This window comes from Ixodes scapularis, unplaced genomic scaffold (assembly GCF_016920785.2).
Source record: "Ixodes scapularis isolate PalLabHiFi unplaced genomic scaffold, ASM1692078v2 PGA_scaffold13__105_contigs__length_92229423, whole genome shotgun sequence".
NCBI classification, from domain to species: Eukaryota; Metazoa; Arthropoda; class Arachnida; order Ixodida; family Ixodidae; genus Ixodes; species Ixodes scapularis.
Genome location: NW_024609839.1, coordinates 68,024,979 through 68,048,781, shown reverse-complemented (window position 1 = coordinate 68,048,781; position 23,803 = coordinate 68,024,979). Strand labels below are relative to the sequence as shown.

Here is a 23,803-nt window from a genome sequence, read left to right as displayed (position 1 = left end):
AGCAACTCTCTACGTCATTAGAAAGTGTCACGTGACATGGAAAGTTGCCGGTCGGACCTCACTTGAGCACACCCGAGCGTAGCGGCGAGCGGCGAGCGCGCAAGTTCTCTGTTTTTTTGGAGTGGTGGTCAGAAATTTTGTGCATTCTTGAAGTTTGGTGTCCCGTAGTGTATGGTTTTGTTCTTCTTTCTGTGTAACTATGCTTCGTACTCAGTTGGGTACGTGCGTATGCATCCTCCGAAGCTGCACCGCGACCACCTTGTCGCGCGTCGTGCGACACAAACATATCAAGACGCGAAATCCAATCAAAAAAGTTCGACCTCTTGCAATCGTTCATAAAGAACCCGAGGACGGAATCATGTTCAGGAAAGTAAAACTGGGAACCGACGATCCTTCGGAACCTTACGATGAAGATGCCGAAGACGTTCTCAACAGACCCGAAGAATATTACGATCGTCATCAGGAGTGAGTATTTGCAAATATGACACGGTTTATCGAACGTACTGAATTATCAGAGCACCTTACTTTACACAACACTTTGGCAAGCTTTTCATTCATTGCTGTATGTTCTCATATCTAATTATCTCCAGAACTGGACCAAACTTGTTGCTGGAAGCACGGTGCCAATTTGTGTGCAAGAAAAAAAAAAAAAAAAATGAACGTACTGTAAACTTTACAAACAGGATTGAACAGATATTTCGTTGAGCCAGAATAATGAGGAATGCTACTGCTGACAATGGACCTTTTTCAAGAAGTGTTTTGCGCATGTGCAGGCCCTCCTCACGCAGCGGCAAAAGCTTGAACTACAATTGGTGTACTTAAGCTATGGGAATTGCGCTACCTCTCCTTCCTCCGCGACTATTTGAGTTGTGGAAGAGGAAGGAGAGGTAGCGAAACTCCCCTTCCGGTTACCAATCGTAGTTCGAGCTCTTGCCACTTGGTATATGGTGTTCACGTGAAAAAGCTCAGGTGCATGTCCCTCCAAGGTGCATGTCCGTCCTCACTCTGTCTTACCATGTTGTCTTTAACTTTGCAGAGAGCTCCGGTGGCAAAAGAGAAAGGCCAAAAAGAGCATAATACTCCGCAAGTACTTCAAAGTGCCGCCAGAAACTAACTTGCTTACGTGGGCGGCAAAGCAGCAGATTCATCATCTTCATACCCTGGACCCTGAAGAGTGGAGGCCCGAACGTATCGCAGAGTGCTTCCCAATAAGTGTGCAGGGAGCAAGGGTATGCCAGCTATTCCTTACATATTTTAGAAGAGCTACAGATGGTGGGTTGTGCTTGTCAGCAGTGCATCTGTTGCGTCACACAGGAAGACTGAAAGAATTGATGTTGTGCAAACTTCTACAGTTCACAACACTTCTGTTGTTGAAAATAGGGCAATTCAATTCAGTTTATATGATTTTATTATAGTATTGCTGATACTATTCAATACTATATTCACTGTTCACTGGATGCCGGATTTGAGTGTGTTGTTCACAGAGCATGCTCAGAACGAGCTCATACTTATAAGCTGCCAAGACCAGCAATCTTGATGACGTAGAATGCACGTTGCGAAACCTTTGTGGAAGCTCACCCCGAGTTCGCGTTCAACAGTTACGAACTCGGCTATGGCTACCAGCAAGTACTTCCTCCACCATCTCTGGGCTACAGACACCTAGCTAAAGAATTGACTCATTTACAGAGGCTAGGACGTGTCATAAATAAAAGGTGAGCTAACTATACTGCCAGGGCCCATTGTATGTTCCTATATTTTTTGCTAAATTTGTTTTTAAAACAGCAAGATAGTTTTATGGATAAATGAATTTATCTGAAAGACCCTCGGACCCGCCCGACTCGGGGAGGCCGCCATGTTTGTTGGGTCAGTGACGTCCTTCACCCAACGTGCGGCGTCCCCTTGCATGCACTCCCAGGCAAGGCTCCCTCGGCTTCTCAAGCTTCAGCTTCCTAGTTTACCTTCCGCGTTTTGAGCACGCGGTTTCGAGACCACGATATACACCCACGGCATTTTCTTGCTAGAATGCAAGAGCATCCAACTAACTGTTATGATCGCATAGTTTATGGGCACCATGGTGAGACTACCTTGGGCCGTGTTGCCTAGTCGCCGGATGAAAATTGTCAACATTCTACGTTGTACTTTTTCTTATTGTCAACATTCGTAAACCGATGATTTGAATTACTACAGCTCTAGAAATTGCTGTACTTAATGTATTATGTAGGGAGTTTTTTTTCTTTTTAACTTTACAGATTTGTTTAAAGAAAGTCATGGGAGCTACACTTATGCGGTTTGTTCTGGTTCTGACCTCTACACTATGTCTAGGGGGACATCATGTAGAGGCCAGTCGTTACGATCAGTCGGCTTATTAAGTAAAATTTGTTAACTTTCGAATTAGTGAAAATAGACACATGGTGCCAATTAGAAACTTGCCGAGCGTAGTCAAAAACCACAAAATCAACCGTTTTTAAGAAAGAAATAAGACAGGGGCAGCATTTTACAGCGTTCCGTAAAAACACTTAATTCGGACGTGTTTCGGTTTCTTATCAGAACACATTTTTGCGCTTGCAGTCCTGCTCCCCAGTGGCCTAAACGTGCAACACACATGCGCCCTACTTCCCTCCACCCTACAAGGCGGGCGAGGCCATGGCTTCGCACCGCGACACCACGGGCGCAAAGATGCGCTGCCGTAGGAAAACGGAACCTAGAAATGCGTCCAAACGGATAGGTTTTTTAGAGCACCGTAAAATGCTACTTCTGCCTTACTTACAACTTTCTAAAAAGAGCTTACTGGTCGTCAATGATGCTCAGCAAGTTTCTAATTGGAACCATGTCTATTTCCACTCATTAAAAAGTTATGTAACAAATTGCACTTAATTAGCCAACTTATCGTTACGATTAGCTCCCTATACTATCCCACCCTGGTTGTATAACTCATCTGCATAAACCGTGCAAGTGTATTTTTCACGTTTTCAAAACAAATCTGTAAAAAGAATAAAAAAGACCATGTATACTAAATAGCCTATATGAGTATTCCATTTCAAGAATAATCTACTAGTTGTAATTTTCGTGTCCCAATTCCTTTAGTGTAATTTTAAATTTGTTAGTGTATGGGACTGCATAGACAAATGAGCCAAAATATTCCATACCATTATTTTGTTCATGGAAAGCTTTTGTGCCTTCTCAAATCGAAAAAAGTTTTATTTTATTTCACTTCACAATTCTGGACGGCATTGCGCAAACTATAGTGGGTTATTAGGTTGGTGCCGTTAAGACTTGGAAGCTGTTGCTATGGCGGTTGCCGAGTCGTTTCAGCGACGTCACGACTGCACCTGCATTTTTTAATCAGCCCATCCAGTGGCAACGAGAAAGTGGCCAACGTTTTTCATGCTCAAACGTCAAGCGCAGATTCAAGAAGAAAAAAAATTTAAACCTCAAAGATCTTTTTTATGCACAGGGAGGAAAACAGTAAAAACTCTGGCCAACATTGATACTCACAGGTGGCACAGCATAAAGCAAAAATGTGAAAGCTTCTTCGAAATGAACACCCAAAAGCAGAGGTACCATCCGAGTAGCAAGGTGATCCATACGGTTTTTACTGTTCTCCTTCCGACACTTAGAGAGAAAAAAAAAAAACATTTGATTGAATTTATTTTCCAGATCCCACACTCAGAAATTTGGGTATGATCAAATGACCCACCTAAAGACACCTTTGTGAAAAGTTACAATTCACATCGGTTCATTTATATGAAATTCTCTATGCCTTAGTGGCCCTTAAAAGCACCCTGTATACGTCACTCTAGGCTTGCTTCTAAAACTCCGTTCGTCCGGAGAACCGCACAGTCCGGGAATTTGGAGGCACGCATTTAACCACTGCACGTCTCGTTGCAGAAGCTTCTCAAGACCCAGTTCCTCGACGCCACGCCCGAGAGGATTCGAGAGCACGACCTCGGGGTCTCGCTCAAGTGGAAGGCCCTCAAGGAAGGCCGCTTCGACGACAGGATCTCTCCGGTCACGAGGCAGCTGTACCTGGAAGGCAAACTCAGTGAGGACCACTCTTACGGCAACAGCTCGCTACCGACGCCCCCGCCGGCAGATGTGACCAGCAGACAGCTCCGCGTGCAGTCCAGGCACAACCGGAAACCTGGCGAATTCAGCAGACTCATCTCGGGCTACCTGCACCTCAAAAACAAGGAGGAGGCTTCCGACGCAGACGTTCCAAGGAGTGAGCCGCCGTATGAAGACAGGCACCTCAAAGACCTTGAGTCGGCGACGACGCTGAAGTCGCTGAAGCGCCACGGCTCGCATGTCCGCTTCCAGGAGTACAAGGATGCGGCGCTTGAGAAAATCGGCTCCGATCCGGAGATTGAGGGCGAGTGGTCGGCGTGGCTGCAAGAGAGGGGCATAAACTCGCAGGCGAGCGAAGACGTAGTCGACGTTCCGAACGTTGAAGCCTTTGTAGAGTCTTCGGCGCCAATCTCGGAGAGCCAACCGGGGTCGGTCGACGAAATGTTTGATATCTACAGGGACAGGACGCTTGAGAGGACTCTTCCGGAGAACGCCCGGAAAGACCTCGAGTACCCGCTGACTGGCGAGGCACCGTTTGAGAGGCAGATCAAGATACCGCCGCGTCTGAGGAAGAAAAATACCGCATCAATGTATCGCGTGGGCAAGTGTTACTACGACGAAGATGGCGAGATCCTCTTCAAGGTTCCGTAGGCTGACTTCGAAGACTGACGGGCATGTGTAGAGCTGTACAGCTTTCCGTTTATTTAACGGCAAAAAGTATATAAATTACCTACAAAAATACTATGGTACAGGTCTTGGAAATGTTCCGAGTATGGTGCCTGGAACGAGCCTTCGACTGGCATGTTTTACTGCATGTCGGAAGTGGTCCCAAGGTGGCAAAGAATTGTGCCGCACAAGCCAGCGTGTCACGCCGGCCGACGTCGAAACGAATCCTGGCAGCTGGTTGTAGAAATGCCGGCGAAAGAGGCGGTCGTCGCGGCGTTCCAACTTGCGTCTGCTTTAGTTTTCCGTCGGCCATCTGGTTGCGGAGCAACCTGTGGCAGAATGGGTTTTTGCCACACATACCCCTGTGCCACCGCCATGATCGTGGCAGGCAATGTGAAGCGTAAGTCCGTCTGCTTCTTGCACAGCGGTTGCGACGATGTCAGAGCGCCAAATTCTTATTGGGCGATCAAAAAAAAATAGTGGGTAGACCTCAAGGCCATCTAGCATTGAGGTCTACCCACTATCTTTTCAATCGGAGCTCGGTGTCATTCTGACGTCGCCGCAACTGCTCCAAAGCAGACAACTTTCTCTCCGCATAGCATTACACTTCTGCAACATCGTTGAGGGGGAAACTGAGGGATCGCATTGAAGGATGCAGTAAACACACCGGTCAGGGGCACGCTTCTGCCAACCGCAGTTCCGAGGGCTTTGGTTATGTCGACGGACGGCGATCTTGCTACTCTCCCTTCAACTGGGCCAAGAGAGACGCGTTTTCCTGCTTCATCTGCTTGTAGTCGGCGGTTATCCTCTCGAGGTTGGCAACCACCTTCTTCTGGCTCTCTTGCTCGATCTGGTCTTCCAGGTCGCGCATCTCCCGCATGATGGAGCCCGTCTCTTCCACCGCCTGGAGCAGTTGGTTCGAATTCTATGGGTTGAGAACGGAGGAAAAGAGGACGGTGGTTTTAGACACCTGTCTGATCGGCCTTCGTCGAGGAGGATTCTAAAGCATCGTTAGTGTTTTTTTTTTTTTTTATCCTTATTTAAAATCAATGTTTCAGTATGTTCAACATACAGCAACCATTTTCTTTGACTAAAGTATCTGATCTCCCCCCACCCCTCCCAGAAAAAAGTCTCCACTCGTACTTGCCTCGAGAACCGCAACAAAGAAGTATGGCTCCTTGCAGAACGTCACTTATTTCCCCTTTCTAGCTTCAATCGAGATACACATAGGTACGTCTTTGACTAGTTTTACACTATTTTATTGAGACATGCACATTTCAAGCACCAAAATTATCGTTTCTTCCTTCGACAAGCAAATCTTGGAAGAACTTTGCACAGTGCATGAACAACGCGCAAAACTTTTTTTTTTTTTTCTTGATGTGACAATGAATACACAAGAGCCTTGACTGGACACATAGCTCACCCAAAGAAAACGAGGTCTTTTTATTGCAATATTTATGGAACGAGACTGTTTGAGTTTCCTGACGTCTTTCTATGCGGTGCTTCTATTCTGGGACGACGCGCCAAAAATGAAGCGCGTTTCTAAATCGCTCTTTACTCAAAATCTGTCTCGAAAAATATTCATACCTTGCTAGATTTTTACCATGTTTCCAAAAAAAAAAAAAAAAAAAACAAGGGCTGCAGAACATAATAGGCACCACATTTCGCCACCTACTTTGAGAAGTAGTGAAAAGACAGTTTAATTACTGCAACCTAAGGCCCGTTCACACTCTTGCGACCGAGTATGATCGAGAGAGACCGAGACTTGTTAAAACCTCTCAAAATTTCTTAGGACGAGAAAACACACTGCCACTCTGGCGCCATCTATGTGGTGACCCTGGAACTGCAGTTCACAAGAGCGAAGGTTTTGCGGTATTTCCGAGGTCAAATGTGCATAATACCAATAAGAAAGGCTCGTTTATAACGTTGACAAAAGTGTTTCGAGCCAAGAAAGAAAGGATAAAGCGCCAGAGAAATAGAAAATATGCCGGACTGCCAAGTTTACTTTGCTACCCAATAGATGGTGCCAGTGTGTCTTCTCGTCGTTAGAGGTTTTGAGGAACCTAGTTTTAAGTATGCTTGGTAGAAGAGCGTGTTGGTTTAAGTCATGGATGAAGAAAGAATTAACAATTAAAACAGGGACAACACAACCACATCTTTCATGGAAGATGTGGTTGTGTTGTCCCTGTTTTAATTGTTAATTCTTTCTTCATCCATGCCAGTTTTAAGAGGTCGTAAGAGTGTGAACGGGCCTTTGGTTAAAAATAAAATTAAAACAAGCTCTAAAAAAAAAAAAAAAATTTTTTTTGAACTAATTGTTAGATTACACAAACGGGCATTGTTGCAGACGACCCAGTTTTTGGCAACTTTCATGTTGTGGCACGTGCACACCAGGACTTGTATCTACTGCACTCGTATACAATATGACCCAATTTTTAGATGCAAGCTTTAAAGCAATGAGATGCAATAAACCGAGTCTGAAAACCCACCTCATGCACTGAAGCCAGATACTTGTAGGCTCGCCTCACAGCTTCATCTTTTTTGGCATCCTGAAACGGACGTGCGGTGTGGGTCACCGACTCTGTCGTCGCCCACTTTCGTTGCGTCCATATTCGGCTTGTGCAACTCACCTTGAAGATGAGTTCGTCCGTCACAGTGAACGTCCGATCCAGCTTGCCGGTTAGCTGGTTGATTTCTTTCTGGAGGGTCTTTGTGTCAATCAATACCTAAGGGGAGGAAATAATTGGACACATACACAAATATATATATATATATATACATGTATATTTAGGATCCAGGAAGCATGAAATTCCCTTTTGAACTCTCATAAAACAAACCTGCACATTTCTTTTTTTAATTTTATTTTCACAGTAGGAAAATGTTGTATTTAACTGATCAACATCCAAATTTTTTTAAGTGGTCGGCATAACCTTGAGCATTTTGTGAGATCACTTTGGCATGATGTGAGAAAAATTATTCGTGCAAGTTTCAAAAAGTGTTTTGCGTCACTAGAAATTATGCTAGCCGGATAATGTGGGGGTTTAGAGAACAGGTAGGCAAGTGCCAAAGAAAGCGCACGGGGACAAGGAAGTAAGACGGACAAGGGCACTTTTAAAGTGGCAATTTGGGTCAGTTGGTTCATAATCACGTAGGTAAATAATAATAAAAAAAACTTTCAGCTTTTCTATTTTGGTGAAGAAGGAAGATCAGCGGAGCTCTACTATGGTGGGACGACCTCAAGGACAACTTCTTGAACGACCTCAAGGACGAAGCCTAGAGAAATTCAGCGTTTCCACTCTGGTGAAAACCAGAGTGGAAAGGCTGTAAAGCTTGCCGTCATCTATGAATGACAGCGGCAACCAGACAACTGGCAAGCCGGTTGTCTGGTTGCCGCCGTCGCTTATAGATGGCGGTAGCTGTCCAGAGTTATGTGTCGAGATTGATTTGTCCACGGGCACGAAACTGGGGAAACTAGTCCTTAACAGCTCCGCTGTCAAAACATGGGCACATGAAAGTAACTTGCCGCTTTAAAAAGCCCCCTTGTTCGTATACTTTCTTGTCGCTGTGTTCTTTTGGCGCTTACCCTCATGAACCAACTGGCCCAAATTGTCGTTTTAATGCGGTGTAGAGAACTTGAAACCGCAATTTTATAACATGCCATGCCGAAAGTGGCTCGGAGCTGAAAGGAGTCACGGAGCGACAGCTCGAGATTAATCTGAACCACCTAGGAACTCTCAGTGTGCAACCAAAAGATTGCTTGTCACATACGCATTTGATAAAAAGTTGCAAACATTTCCAACCTTTGCGATTTCTTCTTTCTGTTTCTTGATGTTCCCGACTATCTCGGTGATGCGCTTCGTGTATGACGAACGGTTCACATCCTTTGCGAGTTTCTCATACTCGCTAACCTAGTAGATAAAGAAATGGCAGGATTACGACACAATTGCGGCAAGGCGACTCTAAAGTACTGTTTTTCGGCCATGAAAAACAAGGAGCCCCCCCAAGTCCCCAAGTGTAGGCTTTTTACGGACAATCTTGCCCTTACCAGTTGTTTGTGGAGTTCTTCTTTGCTCCTAGCCTGTTCCGATATCTCGCGCATCTTGTCCTTCAGGGATTTTATTTCCTCCAATTTCTGTTGCGTTTCATTCTTAAAAAAAAAAACAAAAAAACATGCATAAGGACATTGTTATGAGACTGCAATTAAACTGCTCACTTTCGAAGTACAGCTGACAGTGCAAACCATTCACATAATATCATCCTATCCGTACAAATATAGGCGACTAGGCTCGCTGCACAAGTGTAGGTAGTGACTGACGTTTTTTCACCTTGGCCAAAAATTATCAGAATCAACTCGAACCTGGTGTACGAAAGGAGACATTGGTCAAAAATTGTGCATTGGAACCTCTTTTTAATAATGGGTTCAGTTGCTCAAAAAGATAGCTTTGCTGTTAGACTAACATATCTGCCGAATCTGGGCTTTGTACATTGCATCAGTACATTATACCTAGGGCTTTGTCTCTTCGGATGAATTTGACAAATACTACTATAGTGAAGATTTTCCAGTTAAATCTGTCCGATTGTCTGGAAAATCTCTGCTCTTCGCAGTGTTAGCTTTAAAAGGACAACACTTATTTAGCCTAACTAAAAGCATTTTTTTTGACGGTTCCTTCTCTGTTACGAATTGCATTTATCCAAAAATCTTTGTATTTCAGTCTTAGCTCCAAATAAACCAAAAGAACTCTTATTCGATCAGATGCATAGGACATAGTCTTATTATACCTTCAAGATTTCCACACAGTCTATTCTAACAACACCCACTTAGAGCACCTAGGAGAATTCCAAGCATTTTAGGAATCCAATGTACCCCAAAACTTCCCGTTTTCAAGGTCTTGGGAGAATAACCCTTGGTGAGCTGAAATTTCAGACATTGTGTGATATTTTCTTCAATAGTTCCACCATAATTCCTAACCAATTCAAACAGCACAGAGTGTAGAACCTTTATGAGCCTCTAAAATGTATTACAAATAGAATTTATCGAAAGAAAGAAAAAAGAAACTCTTATCTTCGAAAAAGCAATTCCGATTCAGTCTATATTCAAGAATCAGTATCAAGGTCCCATCATTGTTTCAAAACAATCATAACTCAGTAGACTGCATCCAGAATCAAAGCGCCCCTGGCAACAATGCATTCTAGGCACTAGTTGGCCACTAAGTTTAGGATTCGATTGGTCATTGGTTTTTACAGAGGGAAAGCAAATTGGCTTGAAAGGACGAATCACACTTTTGGCTTCTCACTGAGGTGGCGCATGCTACTGGCCGTCATAGAGGGGGACAGCCATTAGCCATCCATCCATCTGTCGCCGAGGTCGGTGCAGAGGCTAAGAATTGCGTGCTTGGACGCCTATGAGGTTCTCGTGCAAAAAAAAGCATAAAGGCTTGCGTGGTCCGCACTCAAAGGCCGGTTCCCGCAGTTGCTACCGCCTACAACTGTGCGCCTTGAAACCTCTTGCAACGAGAGAACACCACCGGCGCCATCTATTTGTAGCCATAGAATGCTCGCAGTTTCCATATTTTCTTTTTTTTTTTTTTTTGGCTGGACAAGCTTTTTGACGTCATAAACGACTGTTTCTTGTAGACGGTGAACACCTTTGATCTTAAAAATACAGCAAAACCTTTGCTTGAGTGAAATGTCGTTCCAAAGTCACTCCATAAATGGCGCCGCGCATTCCCTCATGAGAGATCGCAAAAACTCGGTCCTAAGCAGATGCAAGTGTGTGAACGGGCCTTTACATATCCGGAGTGCAAGTTTGTCTGCTGCTTTTGCAGGGGTTGCGGCGGCGTCAAAACGCCGAGCTCTGATTGGCTCTGATCGAAGGATAGTGAGTAGACCTCAATTTCCTTCAATTAAAGCCAATCAGTGATGACATTCTGATGTCACCGCAGCCCCTGCAAAAGCAGACGAACTAGCGCTCTGCAGACTCTCGACAACTTTTTCGTCTGCGGCCGATTTGACGCCCAAAACTGCGTCGCCCCGCTCGTCGACAAACTGGTTCCTGGAACGTGTTGTGCTGGGCGTTGTGCGCTGGGATTTATGAAAGTGGTACGTCCAGAGGGCACGCGTTTCGGAGCACTTACGAGCCTCTTGGAGCACTGTTCCTTGAGCTGTCGATACTGCTCGATGAGCGGGGCCCTGTGCTTCTCCCACTGCACCGAGAGGCCCACCAGCTTTTGCGCCGCTGCGTCCACCTTGCCCTGCAGCTTGGCAATGTTGCCCTCTGCGTCCGGAAGTAGCGCCAGCGCCCGGTGTTCCAGCTCGTTCTGGCTCTCCAGCTCTGCCTTCTGCGCTTGCTTCACGCGGATGTCCTCAGAGACCTGGAAAGACGTCGTCGTATTAAGGGGCAGACCGAGCCTCATTTAACTTTAGCTGTTGCAACCATGTCTCGAAGGAATGATGTGCTCACGTGTAGAATTCCAGTTAGTACCTACATATTTAAAAATACCGCAGTACCTATGCGAGATTTTAGCAGTGTGGGTTACAGTTGTGATGGTAACGTAAGCCGGCAGGATACACAAAAAGAAAGAAACAAACAAGCTGTAGGACAAACAAAAAAAGAAACATCTATACTGAGAAAGGATTGATCATGAAAAATGGGATGTGAATAGCAATAATGATGGCTGCAAAACTAGATTGCTACTTCAGTCACTTATTATTCTCGAAAACAAAGAACATTTAAACAAATATTGCACAAGCCAAAAAAAAAAGGCATAGCTAGTTCATGCCTCAGTCGGGTGGCATATCCTAAAACAGAAGCCAATTAGGTATTTTAGAGATGTCTACTTTATAATGCCCATTAAATAAGTGGTAAAAAAAGGGACGATTTCTTTGAGATAATGGCAGTAGGTGACCTGTTGTGAAAAGATCGATTATAGAAGTACATATGCTACAAAATAAAAACGAAGACCTTGAAATCTATCAGCCTTCAAATAAAGACCTTCCATTTTCGGAGGCATGCTTCTACGACTTGAAAACCCAACGGCAAAGATTTAGAGCATTATTTATAACCTGTTGCAACATAAAACCTGCAGGAGAGGTTCTGCCCACAAAAGACGACTCTCTGCTCAGTGCACCAAAGTACTTTTGGCAGAGCTTTGTTCTTACGGGCACCGATCGTGCAAAAGGGGTGTTCGCAGATGCTCCTCCCATTTCGTAGCCTCAGAAAAATGGTATGTTTATACCAATCGGTGCGACGACGCCATTTTTTCCCGTGAATTCGGGGCATAGCCTCTCTTGCAGTTCTTATCTTGCAAGGTATAGTACTGATGAGAGAAAACTACCGATGCCTCGCAACGGTTCGCACAGAACTAGGCATGTGCGAGTAGTGAATTTTGAGTTTAAAACGAATAGTGGTTTTGGCCGAATATTTTCTAATTGAATATCATAGTTTTCCGAAGTTTTTCACTACTGTTGCACCATGCTTAAATGAAAACCCAGCTGAACATGGAAGGATGTTCCCAAGCTTCCACTTGTCCATTTCTAAGGTAAGTGAATCTTAATTTTATTATATAATATTTATAGACTATGGCCTCAGAAAGTCCAATGCCTAACTTGGGAAGGCAAGTAAACGACCGGTTTGACACAAAACTAAATTTATAGAGATGCCCAGCTTTACTTAATTGAGGGTATTTATAAATATTCCTGCTATGTGCAAATACCCTTTCTTCAATTTCGAATTTGAAGAAAAAAAAAGACAATCAGAAATCATGAATGCAGGTTGTCAGGTCATCTCTGCCTAACGTACACTCTTGCATATAGTCAGTTTCATTTTTTTTTTTAAATGTACTGCCATGTACAGGACGCACACTAACGCTAAAAACCCATTTGAGACAGTTTGCAAAAATCGGTTTTTCAACGTAATGCATTGTGACTTACTACAAAGGTGCGCCTAGATGGTGGAAGCTGGGAGTGAAAATAAAAACAAGTGAACTTACCTCGTTCAAAAAAGAAAAACCCGTTTCGGGCAATCTACAGCAGCATTCACAGACAATGTCCTGACCGTGCTCGCCAAGTTGTATACACCAGCGACAGATGTCAGAGGCGTCAAGCGCGCCAACACCGATCTTAGCAGACAACCTTCTGAAACTTTTCACTATGCCAGCGCATGTCTCTCTAAGGGCAATTCTGAAAGTGTGGTAATTTATTAATTTTTATAACACAAACTGAATTGCAAAATCAGGAATTAATTCCCTCGCGGCTCCCCATTTTTATTATACGGAGATGCTCGGTCGAGGCGCTGCATACTATCATGTCTGACACTACGCCATCTGTCGGCAGTGCGTAAAGCTAAGCGAGCACGGTCATGATGACATTGTCTGCGAATGCTGTCGTGGATGGCCCAAAACAGGTTTTCCTTTTTTTCTTTTCTGAATGAGGCAAGTCATCCGTTGATATTTTCACTTCAAGCTTCCATCAACTAGCCGCACCCATGTAGTAAATCGCAGCGCGGTACGTTGAGAAACCGATTTTTGCAAACTGTCTAAAGTGGGTTCTAAGTGTTAGTACATGCTGTATATATATCAACATTCACAAAGTTTCTATTTTTTCTAAATACACCAGGCGTGCACATGCACCACCCGCTTTGAAAGTGTGCTTTTCTTCTAAGCACACAACTGCAGCATTTATATTTTTCAAAGTGTCAATCGCGGCTGGTTAGCCCCGTTGAGTCCACTTCAAACCGAGCACTGATGCGCGCAGAGAAGCAACAGCCATGGTACTTGCTTTCGCAGGTGTTGCTTCTCCTCAATGCACCGGTGCTCGGTAAAAAGCAAGCTCGTTAGGGTGGCTAAAGGGGTGTCCAAACAGGACACTACAAAACGCACGACTCTGACAAATCGTGAAAATTTAAGCAGACGCGCCCACTTCGCGCCCGCTTAAATTTTCACGATTTGGCGGAGTCGTGCGTTCTGTAGTGTCCTGTTTGGACACCCCTTAACCCGCCGTGATCAGCACTTCAAAAATATAAATGTCGAAGTTCATTTTGAAGCAAATATCAAATGGCGTATTATTCTGAACTACTCTTCGAAAATACCAATATTGGCACAAACCTAAGCAAAACCTAAGTGTACCCTCAGAGCTTACATCTGTTTACAGTTATCTGCCACAGAAGTAAAAAAAAAAAAGTTGGAATGCATCCATTTTTATTGATGCCAAACCATCCATTCGAACTATGGTACTCCCGACTATTCCAAGTCTGACTTCGAGCAAAGTTACAATTTCATCCAGTCTCACAAAAACTTGCAGACGCACCTGCTGCATCGAAGCAGTCAGCTCCTTCTCCTGGCCTTCCAGTTGGACGATGACCTCCGAGATGCTGTCCAGCTGCGCTTGCATCTCCTTCACCTTGGCCTCTGCGTCTTCCTCCGAAGTCCGCTTCGGAAGCTCCAGTCTCGCACCATCCCCGGCAGCCTGCTTAGTCTCTTCCTCCTAATGAGAATGGATGCCACTATCAACGTCACGGGGATTGTGCGACTCAACCACTCTTTACACGTTTGCACGAATACGTCGAAAATTAGATTTTTTCGGTCCAAACGAACAGCGCCTGGAATGTCTCTCCTCGGTGTACCTTAGAGACGGAAGGGCCAAAACAATACGAGAAGACTATAACAACCATTCCATTCATTAACTGAAATTTATGTCAGTGCACGCTTCACAAGCTGGTTCTGCAAAAAAATGATGTGCCCATTCGTACTATAAATAATGCACACTGCCGGGAGACTTGTCCAGAAAGCCCAAAAGAGTCGACGTAGCTTTTTTGGCACAGCGCAACTGTGACACGAGACCAGAGGCGTCGTCTTTCTGGAACCTGGCCACGCTCGGCGTCATTGTTTTCCACAATGCCGCACTGTTCCGACAGCACGTGGCTTCATCCCGCATCTTATTCACACACAGGCTCATAAGAAGAAAACGTCAAACAAACCCACGTGCTCGCGCAAGCATCTAAGGCAATGTTAAAACATTGTGGAAACTAAGCCAGTCTCAACAATGTGGCACAAAAACGCGAACGACAGTAACGGTACTTTTTTTTCCTGCAACATGAAGAAGGCCATGGTCGCTTCACCAAATGCAACGGGGAAAGGTTCACCTTTGGTCGACCAGATTGCAACATTTGGAAAGCAGGCTTATATGTAGCCAACCACACCACACGGTCGAGGATATTGATTTCGAGCAACGTTCAGCACAATATGCAGTCGCATGCCTTGAAAGCGAATGCAGCGACCACACCGACCTTTGTGAACTGCAGCTTCTCGGCTCGGGTGAACTTGGAGCCCCTTGGTCGCATGGCCTCGTCCTCTAAGCTCAGCGAGGACAGTAACTTGGACACATCCACCCTGGACTGGTCCGTCGAGAGGAGGGACTGCTGGAAAGCGTCTGCTATCCTCTTCTGGACTCGCTCCTTCTTCCGCTGCCTGTGCTCCTGAAAATTTGCCACAACCAAAGAGCCACAGATGCCGTTAGCGTACCGCATAATGCCAAAAAATGGCCCGCCCCCCCTTTTTTGGCATGACTTGCTTTTGTTTTCTGAAACACCGAGGAATGGCTTACTTCTGGTAATTGCAGGGACCTGGCTAATGGTGACTGTGGCAAAAACGGTGCTACTTAACCAGAGCGAGAGATAAGCGAACATTGCTGACTGGACTTTGGTTCGCTGCCCCTTCCTGCGATCACAAGTTTCAAGGGTATATCTTAAGTGTTCGTAAAAGTTAAATATTTTAATCAGAAGTCTGCATTTTACCTCAAGAACATTTTACAGGTCCTTTACCCAGCTCAGGCAGTCATACATCTTTTAAACTAAGATACATAACCAACAGCACCTGTTAAAGATGAAAACTTAAGTGAGTTCACTTCCCAAGCCATTTCAAAGCACTTTCAGCACAGAACAGTTTGAAATGGCAAGAAATATGGAATAAAAGAAAGAGCTAGAAGAAACCTCTAGTTCTTGGGTAGCCGGTTTTTTAGAACAAAAATCGCTATACATACTTGCTGCAGTCCCTTCGACAACAAGCCGGCCTGGTGCAAGTCTGCCTCTTGGTCCTGCTGGGAAGCTAAGGCAGCAGCGTTGAACTCAAACACAGAGGGCGCTAGGCTTCTTCTGTCGTGAACCTGCCTCCATATTGGCTCCTTAGATGCACCTAAGGCAGTGAAAGAGAGGAAACCAAAATGGAGGACAGAATCTGTCAAGCGAGACTTCAAGTGCATTGAAGTGTAGAGCACGACGCAGCTAGCAAGAACAAGCATTTGCCGGTTTCTTCGGTGTTTCTCTTACGATTTATAGATTATAATAAAACTATTACTGTCAGGATCACAAAAATGAAGGCACGAAGACTGAGGCTTGCTTATGAGCAGAAGGCAACCAAAAACTCACGAGGGAAACACACCCTAATATAACACTTGTCAAAACAATGAGAGAGACAGGAAGGATCAGTATACTACAGTATAGACCACTCACAACGTAACCGCTTATAGCGCAGGACCGGGTATAACGCGGCTTTTTTCAACCACCGGTTCGCCTCCCATAGAACTCCATGTAATTACATACTGCTTAAAATGCAGGCGCGCGAAGGGAAATACCGGTTATAGTGCGGTTTTCGGAACAGCCCGGCGACCGCGCCGACTGACCGACGCAGAGAGCACGCTTCCCTGTGCGACACTAGATAACGGCGCGAGCCGCAAGCAGAACTCGCGGTATGGTGCCATACTCGCGAAGCACGGAAGTTGCTCGAAGAAACGGGGAGAAGCGAAGAGAGGCTTCAGTTGCCATAGCGACGGAGGGACGCACGCACGTGTCGTTCACGTGCGTGCGTCCCTCCGCTGCGTTGGAAAACAACCGCAACGACAGACCAATCGCAGGTCGAGGAGAAGTGTTCGCGCACGTTGCATGCCGGTCGCGGGCCGGCCCAGCCGGCTGGTTGCTTCTATCCGCAAACATGGCGTCGGTTTTGTTCGTCGACAAAGACGGCGTGGTAGAAACTCATCGTTCCGCGTAAAAGCGCTATCCTTGACTGTGAATTTTCGTTGTGTGTCGCTATGATAACCCAGCACGTACTAGAAGGGAAGATCCACCTATTCGTGCGGCGATGTTGTGGCGGCACTCTCAAGATGGCAGAAACGCCCGTGTCGTCGTGTTTGTTTACTTCGACTACAGTGGTGAAGCATTTGTGTTTTTTGGAACATCGCCCGGATTTCTTATTTGGAGCATTTCATGCCTGTGCTGAGGTTGAAGGTATTACTGGCGCGTACCGTATAAAGGATGCAAATTTTCACGCGTTTTCATCGCCGGTGAAAAGTGATTAGGGTTAGCAATCCTGAACGCTCGCAACGTCCGTCCGCAACCCGCGAAGCCGTTAAAAGGCTGCGCCAGGCAAAAGTCGCTCATTTCTTTCAAAATGCGTGACACACTTGAGAGAGAAGTGTACTAGTCTGGTTAAATAAAGACTTACCTCAAACTAAGCTTTATTTTTCATCTAACATAAAATAAATTCTTTTACAAAGGTAAGTTGTCTGATGGCATGCATTTTGGCCTGAAAAATTGATGTTTTGGTTATAGCACAGTACCGCTTATAGTGCGGATTTTCGCGACTCCCGCGACATACGTTATATGCGGTCTACACTGTAGTACACACTGTGCAGGAACTATAGGAGGCGCTTTGAAAAACGCGTGCAGCGCCGCTAGCAGAGGAGCCGGCGTTCAACAGTAAAGCAGCTTACGGCGCCTCTTCGCGTGCAAAGCTGTGGCGGCGAAAGTGTGCACGGACGGAACTTTGACTTTCCGAGCCGATATGCTGAGGGTGACGTTGCACGAGGGCTGGGGCAGACCTAAGAAGGACATCTAGTTGTCCTCCGCTTCTTGTATAGTATCTCAAAAAATAAATTTGATATCTTCTATCAATCACACTGCATGCTGGCTTCCGACTTCTAAAAAGTGCAACCCCTGCACTTCTTCAAACCATTGATGAGGCTTTTATATTTCGAAATTAATCTACCAGAAATTCATTTAGTTCAAGGAGGAAAAAAGATGATTTAAATCGCGATTTGGGCCACACCAATATCAGTGTGGTGATTTTCGTCAACAACCTTCTCACAAAAATCATTTCCCACAAACCTAATATAACATAAATACATGTTTATTATTGTTTGTATGTAATTTGATGCTGTCCATGTAAATTTATTTTGTTTTTAATAAAAAAAGAACATCAGGCAAATAAACATGTATAGCACGCTGAACACGAGCAAAATGCGGTCCTCTTCTACGTTAATCGGAAAGGTGAGCTTTCTATCTCTCTTCCACTTCTCTCGTTAATTATATGGCATCTCATGCAACCATACCATAATGCAAAGGAAACAAACAAAACTTCTATGCATGTACGTACAGGCACATAGACTGACAAAGGGTGTGACAGAGAGACGGGCACATACATATTTAATTGTACACGTAAAGTTGATCTTACATCGGTCAGTATACTATACGTTTTTTCTCACACAAGCTTGCCTGCTTTCTCATGAAATTATACCACCAACTTGCACACTTTAAAACCAAAGGAAAAAGTCCCTGTCGTTAAAGAACTTGCAAACTGTGCTCAAGTTCAAAGGCTACAATTTTACGTTGTTAATTATACATATATACTTTTTTTGCTTTCGCTTTCGGTGCGGCTGAAAGACCTTTAACACTTCGTTTGAAACCGGCCTTGGAAGCATTGGCAACAGGAGTACCGAGCGCATGAAGCTGATCAAAAATGGTGACGAGCCGTTTCCTAGGCATTTTCATTAAAAAAAAAATTATTTACATGACTTTTTTAAGATTGTCATTTTAAAATTTCTGTATTGAGAAGTGCTACTAGTTATTTTGCATTAATTTGATCAAAAACGATTAGGCGTTTTGTTTTGCAGTCACCTACTGCCTACCGGCAATCCCATAAGTGAAGAAAGGTGATTTTTCCGTGCGAAACAAGGCTGATCAAAAAAGAAAGCACGCCACATAAACTGCCATACTCAAACATTGATTGTCCAGTGATTCCAAGTTTCCTCGTAGATTTCCTTAGATTAATATTTGTCACTTTTTGTACTGTCCGAAACTTTCTTTATGAAGTACAGACTGCATGCCGTACTGGTCTGGAAATATCATTGACACCACCGATGGGTACAAAACTCCTTAGCAGAGCATTCCACTAACGAAATTGGCACTGCATACCCGCAAATGTGAAATGGTATTTCAGTTCGTCCCATCGGTGCTAACATATGTAGGCGTTACTGGTACAAAAAACAAACGCAAAGCACAAAGCAACAGTGTAGAATAGGTCAGCCATGCCGATACAGTGGCAGACATGATTGGGAGACCAAATTTTTCACGTCTTACAGCACAGGTCCATTGTTGTCGCTGTCCAACAAAATATTGGCGAGTTCAAAAACTATGAAACTTGGTCCCCATGAGACAACACATTACTATTGGAGCACTTAACGATGCAGCACTTCATGTCGTCAACCCAGCGCAACTGCCTGCTCCGACTTCAATGCATACCAATGCATGTGGCGTGGTTTCGTTTCGCTGGGGTTCTCACAACCTCCCTTCGGTAACAACTATGCGGCAGCGTGCCGGTCACGTTGCACGGAGTGGATAAGCATTCGAGCACCCTCTTTTGATAGGACTCCATCGAACTACCCATTTTTTAAGTTTTCCTTTCTGATGCCATCAGTTATCAGACGAGTTACAATCCCAAACAAGAAATGGCTGACAGGAAGGAAGGAACAAACGTCCAAACACTCTCTGCACATGTTCTGGCAAGAGATGCCTTCTGCATGCCTGCTAAGCTGTTCTGTCCCTGACCAATCAATAATATGTTCAATTGTTTATATACACCTAATTACCAAATCACAAATTTGTCAATGCTGTCATAGCCCTGAAATATTTTACGACGTAGGTATATTACTCGAAGGTATACAGTAAAACCTCGTTATAACAAAATGGGATATAACAAACTAATGGATATAACAAAGCAATCATAATTCCCCTTGCTTGCTAATAGTGGGGAGAAATGGACATTGGCTATAACAAACTAACGGTTATAACGAAATAATTACGACCGCTCCTTCAACTTTGTTATAACGAGGTATTACTGTATTACTTTTGCAGTGAGATTTGGATACCTTTGCTTCTTTTAGAGTTGTTAATTCTATGTTGCGTACCGCACTAAAGACTACGTACTGTTTGTGGATACGTCAAAATAAAGATTACTATTATTATAGTTTTGCTGCCACTCAACTGTCACATTACATCTTGAAAAAAAATGAACAATAAAGTTTAACAAGCCATTTACCTGGCTCACTTCCAGGTGGAAGCAGTTTACAGGTTTCCAAAGCCCTGCAGCTGCTGTAGTCCTGAAACATAGAACCAGACTTGTAAGCCGTTTGCATCACAGCCTTTCAGTGGCATATCCAGGAATTTTTTTCGGGGGGGTTGAGGTAGCTTGAATGCCCATGACTTGGGGTGTGGAGGGGGTTTCAGCTGGGTTTCAGGGGGAGGGGGGCTGAAGCCCTGTAAGCCTCCTCCCTGGCTACACCGCTGCTAGCCCCTGACCCCACACTATTCAACACTGACGAAGTTGTATCAAAAGAAAGTTCAGAAGACTCTCCCCGCATTAATTCATTGTCATTAGGCATTTGTTTGAAAGCTGGTAGAAAACCTTTAATCGAACATCTTTCATTATTTGATTCATACTCCCAAGCGAAAGAAAATATTGAGCTTTTTGCACGCTCCCCCTTCAAATGAATACCGAATAGAATTGTAATTTGTGCTTTCCCAAAACGATTATTAGCTTTCTACTTAATTTTCACGGGATATACAGCAAGCGAAAGGCACCCGAACCAAAAGCTTCCGCTGCAAATCTAAGAGGGTGAAGTGGTTGATCTATTGGCCCAAGCATGGGAGACTATAGACAACTAATGTTTCATGCATTTGTTTCTTTTTTTTTTTCATTTTCCCAGGTGGCACTACCAGTGTGATTTTTGCGCTCGAGCATACAACGAATTTGTGGGAAAAAAAATTGTTTATTTAGATTAAAGACTGGTTTATGTTCACGCGTAATGGATTGCCCAACACAACCACTTCAAACTGCTTACAACAGGAAAACACTGCCACGCTGGCGCCATCTATCAGCAACCCTGGAACAGTTTCGAGCTGTGCATAACTAGACTGAAAGTCTTGTAGCATTTGCAAGACCAAGTCTGCACATTACGTACGAGAAATTGTCTCATATGATATGGGCAGAACTATTTCAAGCATGCAATGAAATAATTATGCATGGTATATAAGCAGAATGCAAGTGTTCCAGGGATGTGCGATAGATGGTGCCTCTCGTTGCGAGCCGCCACAAGCGGTTGTAATGCAGTTGACTACATTCAAAATCAAACGTGTGAACCAGCTCAAGACACGGTCGTTACTGTCTTGATACCTGCTTGTCACAGTCTTAAAACCGAACTTCTCAGGTTAACCTCAGCCCTCCCGCAGTGGGCCTGGCACTCACCTCTCTCCACCAGTGGCTACCTTTCCACCTGACGCCATTCCTCTTGCAGTAGCTCGGAAGCCACGGTGCATTCAGCTGCCTGGAAATCTCCTCCGATATTGCCCGAGCCATGACGGCACCTGCCCCTGAAATGGAACAAACTCGTCGGTGAAATTACGAGCTGGCAAAAGCTAAACAGTCTCGAACGGTATATGAGAAGAGATGACTGAAAATCTCAGAACGAGACTTGATAAGAAAACTTACTGAGCAAGCTTAGCATTCTATGGGTCAGTTTGGGGACAAAGTGTGCACATAGTCACCATCACATAACGTGCGTCAAAGACCCTATCGTAAAGTTACACTACCCGTAGTATCCCAAGAGATGCCCCGTCCCCCGAAAGGTAACCCACCCCTATTTTTAGCTTGATTTACCATTTTCTTTTAAACCCCGAAAGATAGCCCACTCCTAGTTATTGTAGCGTTCGGATCAATGGTGACCTCGGCGTAAATGCGGCTAGGTAGCTATGGCAGGATATAAGCGAACACTGTTGACTTGAAAGTATGGTCCTCTTTGTATCATTTTCCCTCGCCGCAATAACAGGTTTGGTAGAAAAACATAATATAAAAATATTGATTCTTTTTTTTTTTTTTTTTTTTCAGCTTTTCTTGGTTGTACATTGAAAGTTAGCCCACTCCTTATTTTTCACCCCGATTTTAGGTGGGCTATCTCTCGGGACATTAAGGTAGACTGATTAAGCCCTCTATTAATGACTTGCATGTGACATCACTGCACAATAGTGCAGTCGTTTGATACTCTTTTTGCGATGCACGTTTGTTACGACAGTGGGAAGTCAGGCCCAACGAGCATCTGGTGTCTTCACTGTAGATAAGAAATTTTGCCAGCAGGGTACAGCTGCTAGCCTGGGGTCTCTACCATGTATCACGCAGAAGGGCCACATGACCGCACACCGATATGGTGCTAATCCAGATCGAAACTAGAGGTGAAGGTCGAGCACAGGATCCCCAAGTCCTGCGGCGCAAGCCTTCACTGCAGGTGCTCCGAGCCACTGTGCGCTAATGCACCCAACCACCAGTCCCCCATCTCTGTTCCTACTTCCACTGTTGAGAGAAACAAATTGGGTGGCACGAAATGTACGCTGAAAAAAATATGCAAGCAGCAGTGAGGCCACCACAATGACAGCTGATCTGGCATCTGTGCATGTAAAGTATACGGACGCAAGTTTGTCTACTCCTTGCACGGGAGTTGTAACGATGTCAGAACGCCAAGCTTTTATTGACCAATGGAAAAAAAAAAATAGTGGGTAGACCTCAAGGCATCTAGCATTGAGGTCTACCCACTATCCTTCCAATCAAAGCCAATCAGAACTCGGCGTTGTTCCGACGTCACTGCAACCCTGAGCAAGAAGCAGACGACTTGTCTGCATTGCAGAGCTCTAGGACGACCTTCCAGGGCACCGATGAACGGGCGTGGGACGAAGTTGATTTCAATGCTTATCCTGGTGCTATCCTTGAAATTTCGAAACGCACGATGCCGTTTCAAAGACGCGCAAAAGAAATCCATCTCTGGCTACAAGATGGCAGAGACCTTACCCAACTGTTGGTCGACTATCTTCTCGCTCTCCTTGGGTAGCTTTTCAATCAGGAACATGAATATCCGTCGCATCTCGGCCTCACTCGAGTACAAAAACGTCTGGTAGCCGAGATCCCCCTTGAAACCTAGCTCCTACGAGACGACAAAAACGCAAAAACAGCCCGATTTCAGTAACGGCCGTGTAGCCAGCGGGGGGCAGGGTTGAAGAGCACGAAAGTGAGTTGTACTTACGGTGCACGCGCTTGCCAGCGTCATTCCCAAATTGTAGCGTTCCACCATGTTCGGTGAGACGTGGATGGGTAGCTCGCGGTCAGGACTTATGAACCTCAAGCACCGCACGACTCCTTCGACCGTAATCTCCGTCGTGAACTGCTTCAACGAGACGACATCGTCGCCCAGTTCGCTGCAAAGGTCGTTTCACAAAGTTGCACTCCTTTTGAACTAAGCAATATCAAACGAATAATTAGGGCGGCTGTCATTTCAAGTATCTGTCAACCACCTCTACCGCGGGGACGTCCGGACTAGGGAGGAGAGAAAAAAGAAACGTGCGTTTGAACGTACCAGCCGACTTGCCGGAGAGTGTGTATTATGATCTGATCGACTTCTTCCATAGTGTGCTATTATTTAACGTGTTTGGATTAGAGGTAGGTATTCTGGCTAAAAGAGCCACTTCACATCGGCGAAACGGCGGAAAGTCACCCCCTGAAAAGCACCCAATTCACCCAGCCGACTCTATCACCCACCCCCTCTTGATCTTCACCGCGGAGCTAACTTAGCTGCTGCGCTTGTAAAGTCTTAATAAAAACTTATTTTGTTCATTAAAAGCACGCGTTAGGATTTCTAATGCTTTCAAAAAACTTTAAAGAATACTAGTTTTATGGTACGAGTTTATTTCTTTTAAAACACCTCA

At 44.8% G+C, this 23,803-nt stretch overlaps 2 protein-coding genes across 2 annotated transcripts; one reads left to right on the top strand and one right to left on the bottom strand.

The window, feature by feature from the left end:
* The first annotated feature begins 59 nt into the window (after positions 1 to 59).
* Positions 60 to 4,809, top strand: LOC8030791. Its single transcript, XM_002402771.4, has 3 exons — positions 60 to 465; positions 1,037 to 1,229; positions 3,889 to 4,809. The coding sequence occupies exons 1-3, from the start codon at positions 200 to 202 to the stop codon at positions 4,714 to 4,716; spliced, it is 1,287 nt and encodes a 428-aa protein (XP_002402815.3). The 5' UTR covers positions 60 to 199; the 3' UTR covers positions 4,717 to 4,809.
* On the bottom strand, positions 4,745 to 23,647 carry LOC8030790 (coiled-coil domain-containing protein 22 homolog). Its single transcript, XM_029979161.4, has 14 exons — positions 23,455 to 23,647; positions 23,125 to 23,296; positions 22,893 to 23,025; positions 21,303 to 21,427; positions 20,097 to 20,157; positions 15,766 to 15,917; positions 15,014 to 15,202; positions 14,035 to 14,211; positions 10,866 to 11,102; positions 8,777 to 8,878; positions 8,532 to 8,639; positions 7,362 to 7,457; positions 7,221 to 7,280; positions 4,745 to 5,656 (listed from the first exon to the last, which is right to left on the bottom strand). Exons 1-14 carry the CDS (start codon positions 23,502 to 23,504, stop codon positions 5,468 to 5,470), a joined length of 1,851 nt encoding a protein of 616 aa, XP_029835021.2. The 5' UTR covers positions 23,505 to 23,647; the 3' UTR covers positions 4,745 to 5,467.
* Between the last annotated feature and the right edge of the window lie 156 nt (positions 23,648 to 23,803).

What these genes read in the sequence shown, in the direction of transcription:
- LOC8030791 (XM_002402771.4), top strand. Translation starts at nt 200, where the DNA reads ATGCTTCGTACTCAGTTGGGTACGTGCGTATGCATCCTCCGAAGCTGC. An exon ending in TATTACGATCGTCATCAGGA is followed by an intron (nt 466 to 1,036) that starts GTGAGTATTTGC and finishes TTAACTTTGCAG; the next exon opens with AGAGCTCCGGTGGCAAAAGA. An exon ending in TAAGTGTGCAGGGAGCAAGG is followed by an intron (nt 1,230 to 3,888) that starts GTATGCCAGCTA and finishes GTCTCGTTGCAG; the next exon opens with AAGCTTCTCAAGACCCAGTT.
- LOC8030790 (XM_029979161.4), bottom strand. Translation starts at nt 23,504, where the DNA reads ATGGAAGAAGTCGATCAGATCATAATACACACTCTCCGGCAAGTCGGC. An exon ending in CGCTGGCAAGCGCGTGCACC is followed by an intron (nt 23,026 to 23,124) that starts GTAAGTACAACT and finishes GTCGTCTCGTAG; the next exon opens with GAGCTAGGTTTCAAGGGGGA. An exon ending in TGTCGAAGGGACTGCAGCAA is followed by an intron (nt 15,203 to 15,765) that starts GTATGTATAGCG and finishes GCAAATTTTCAG; the next exon opens with GAGCACAGGCAGCGGAAGAA.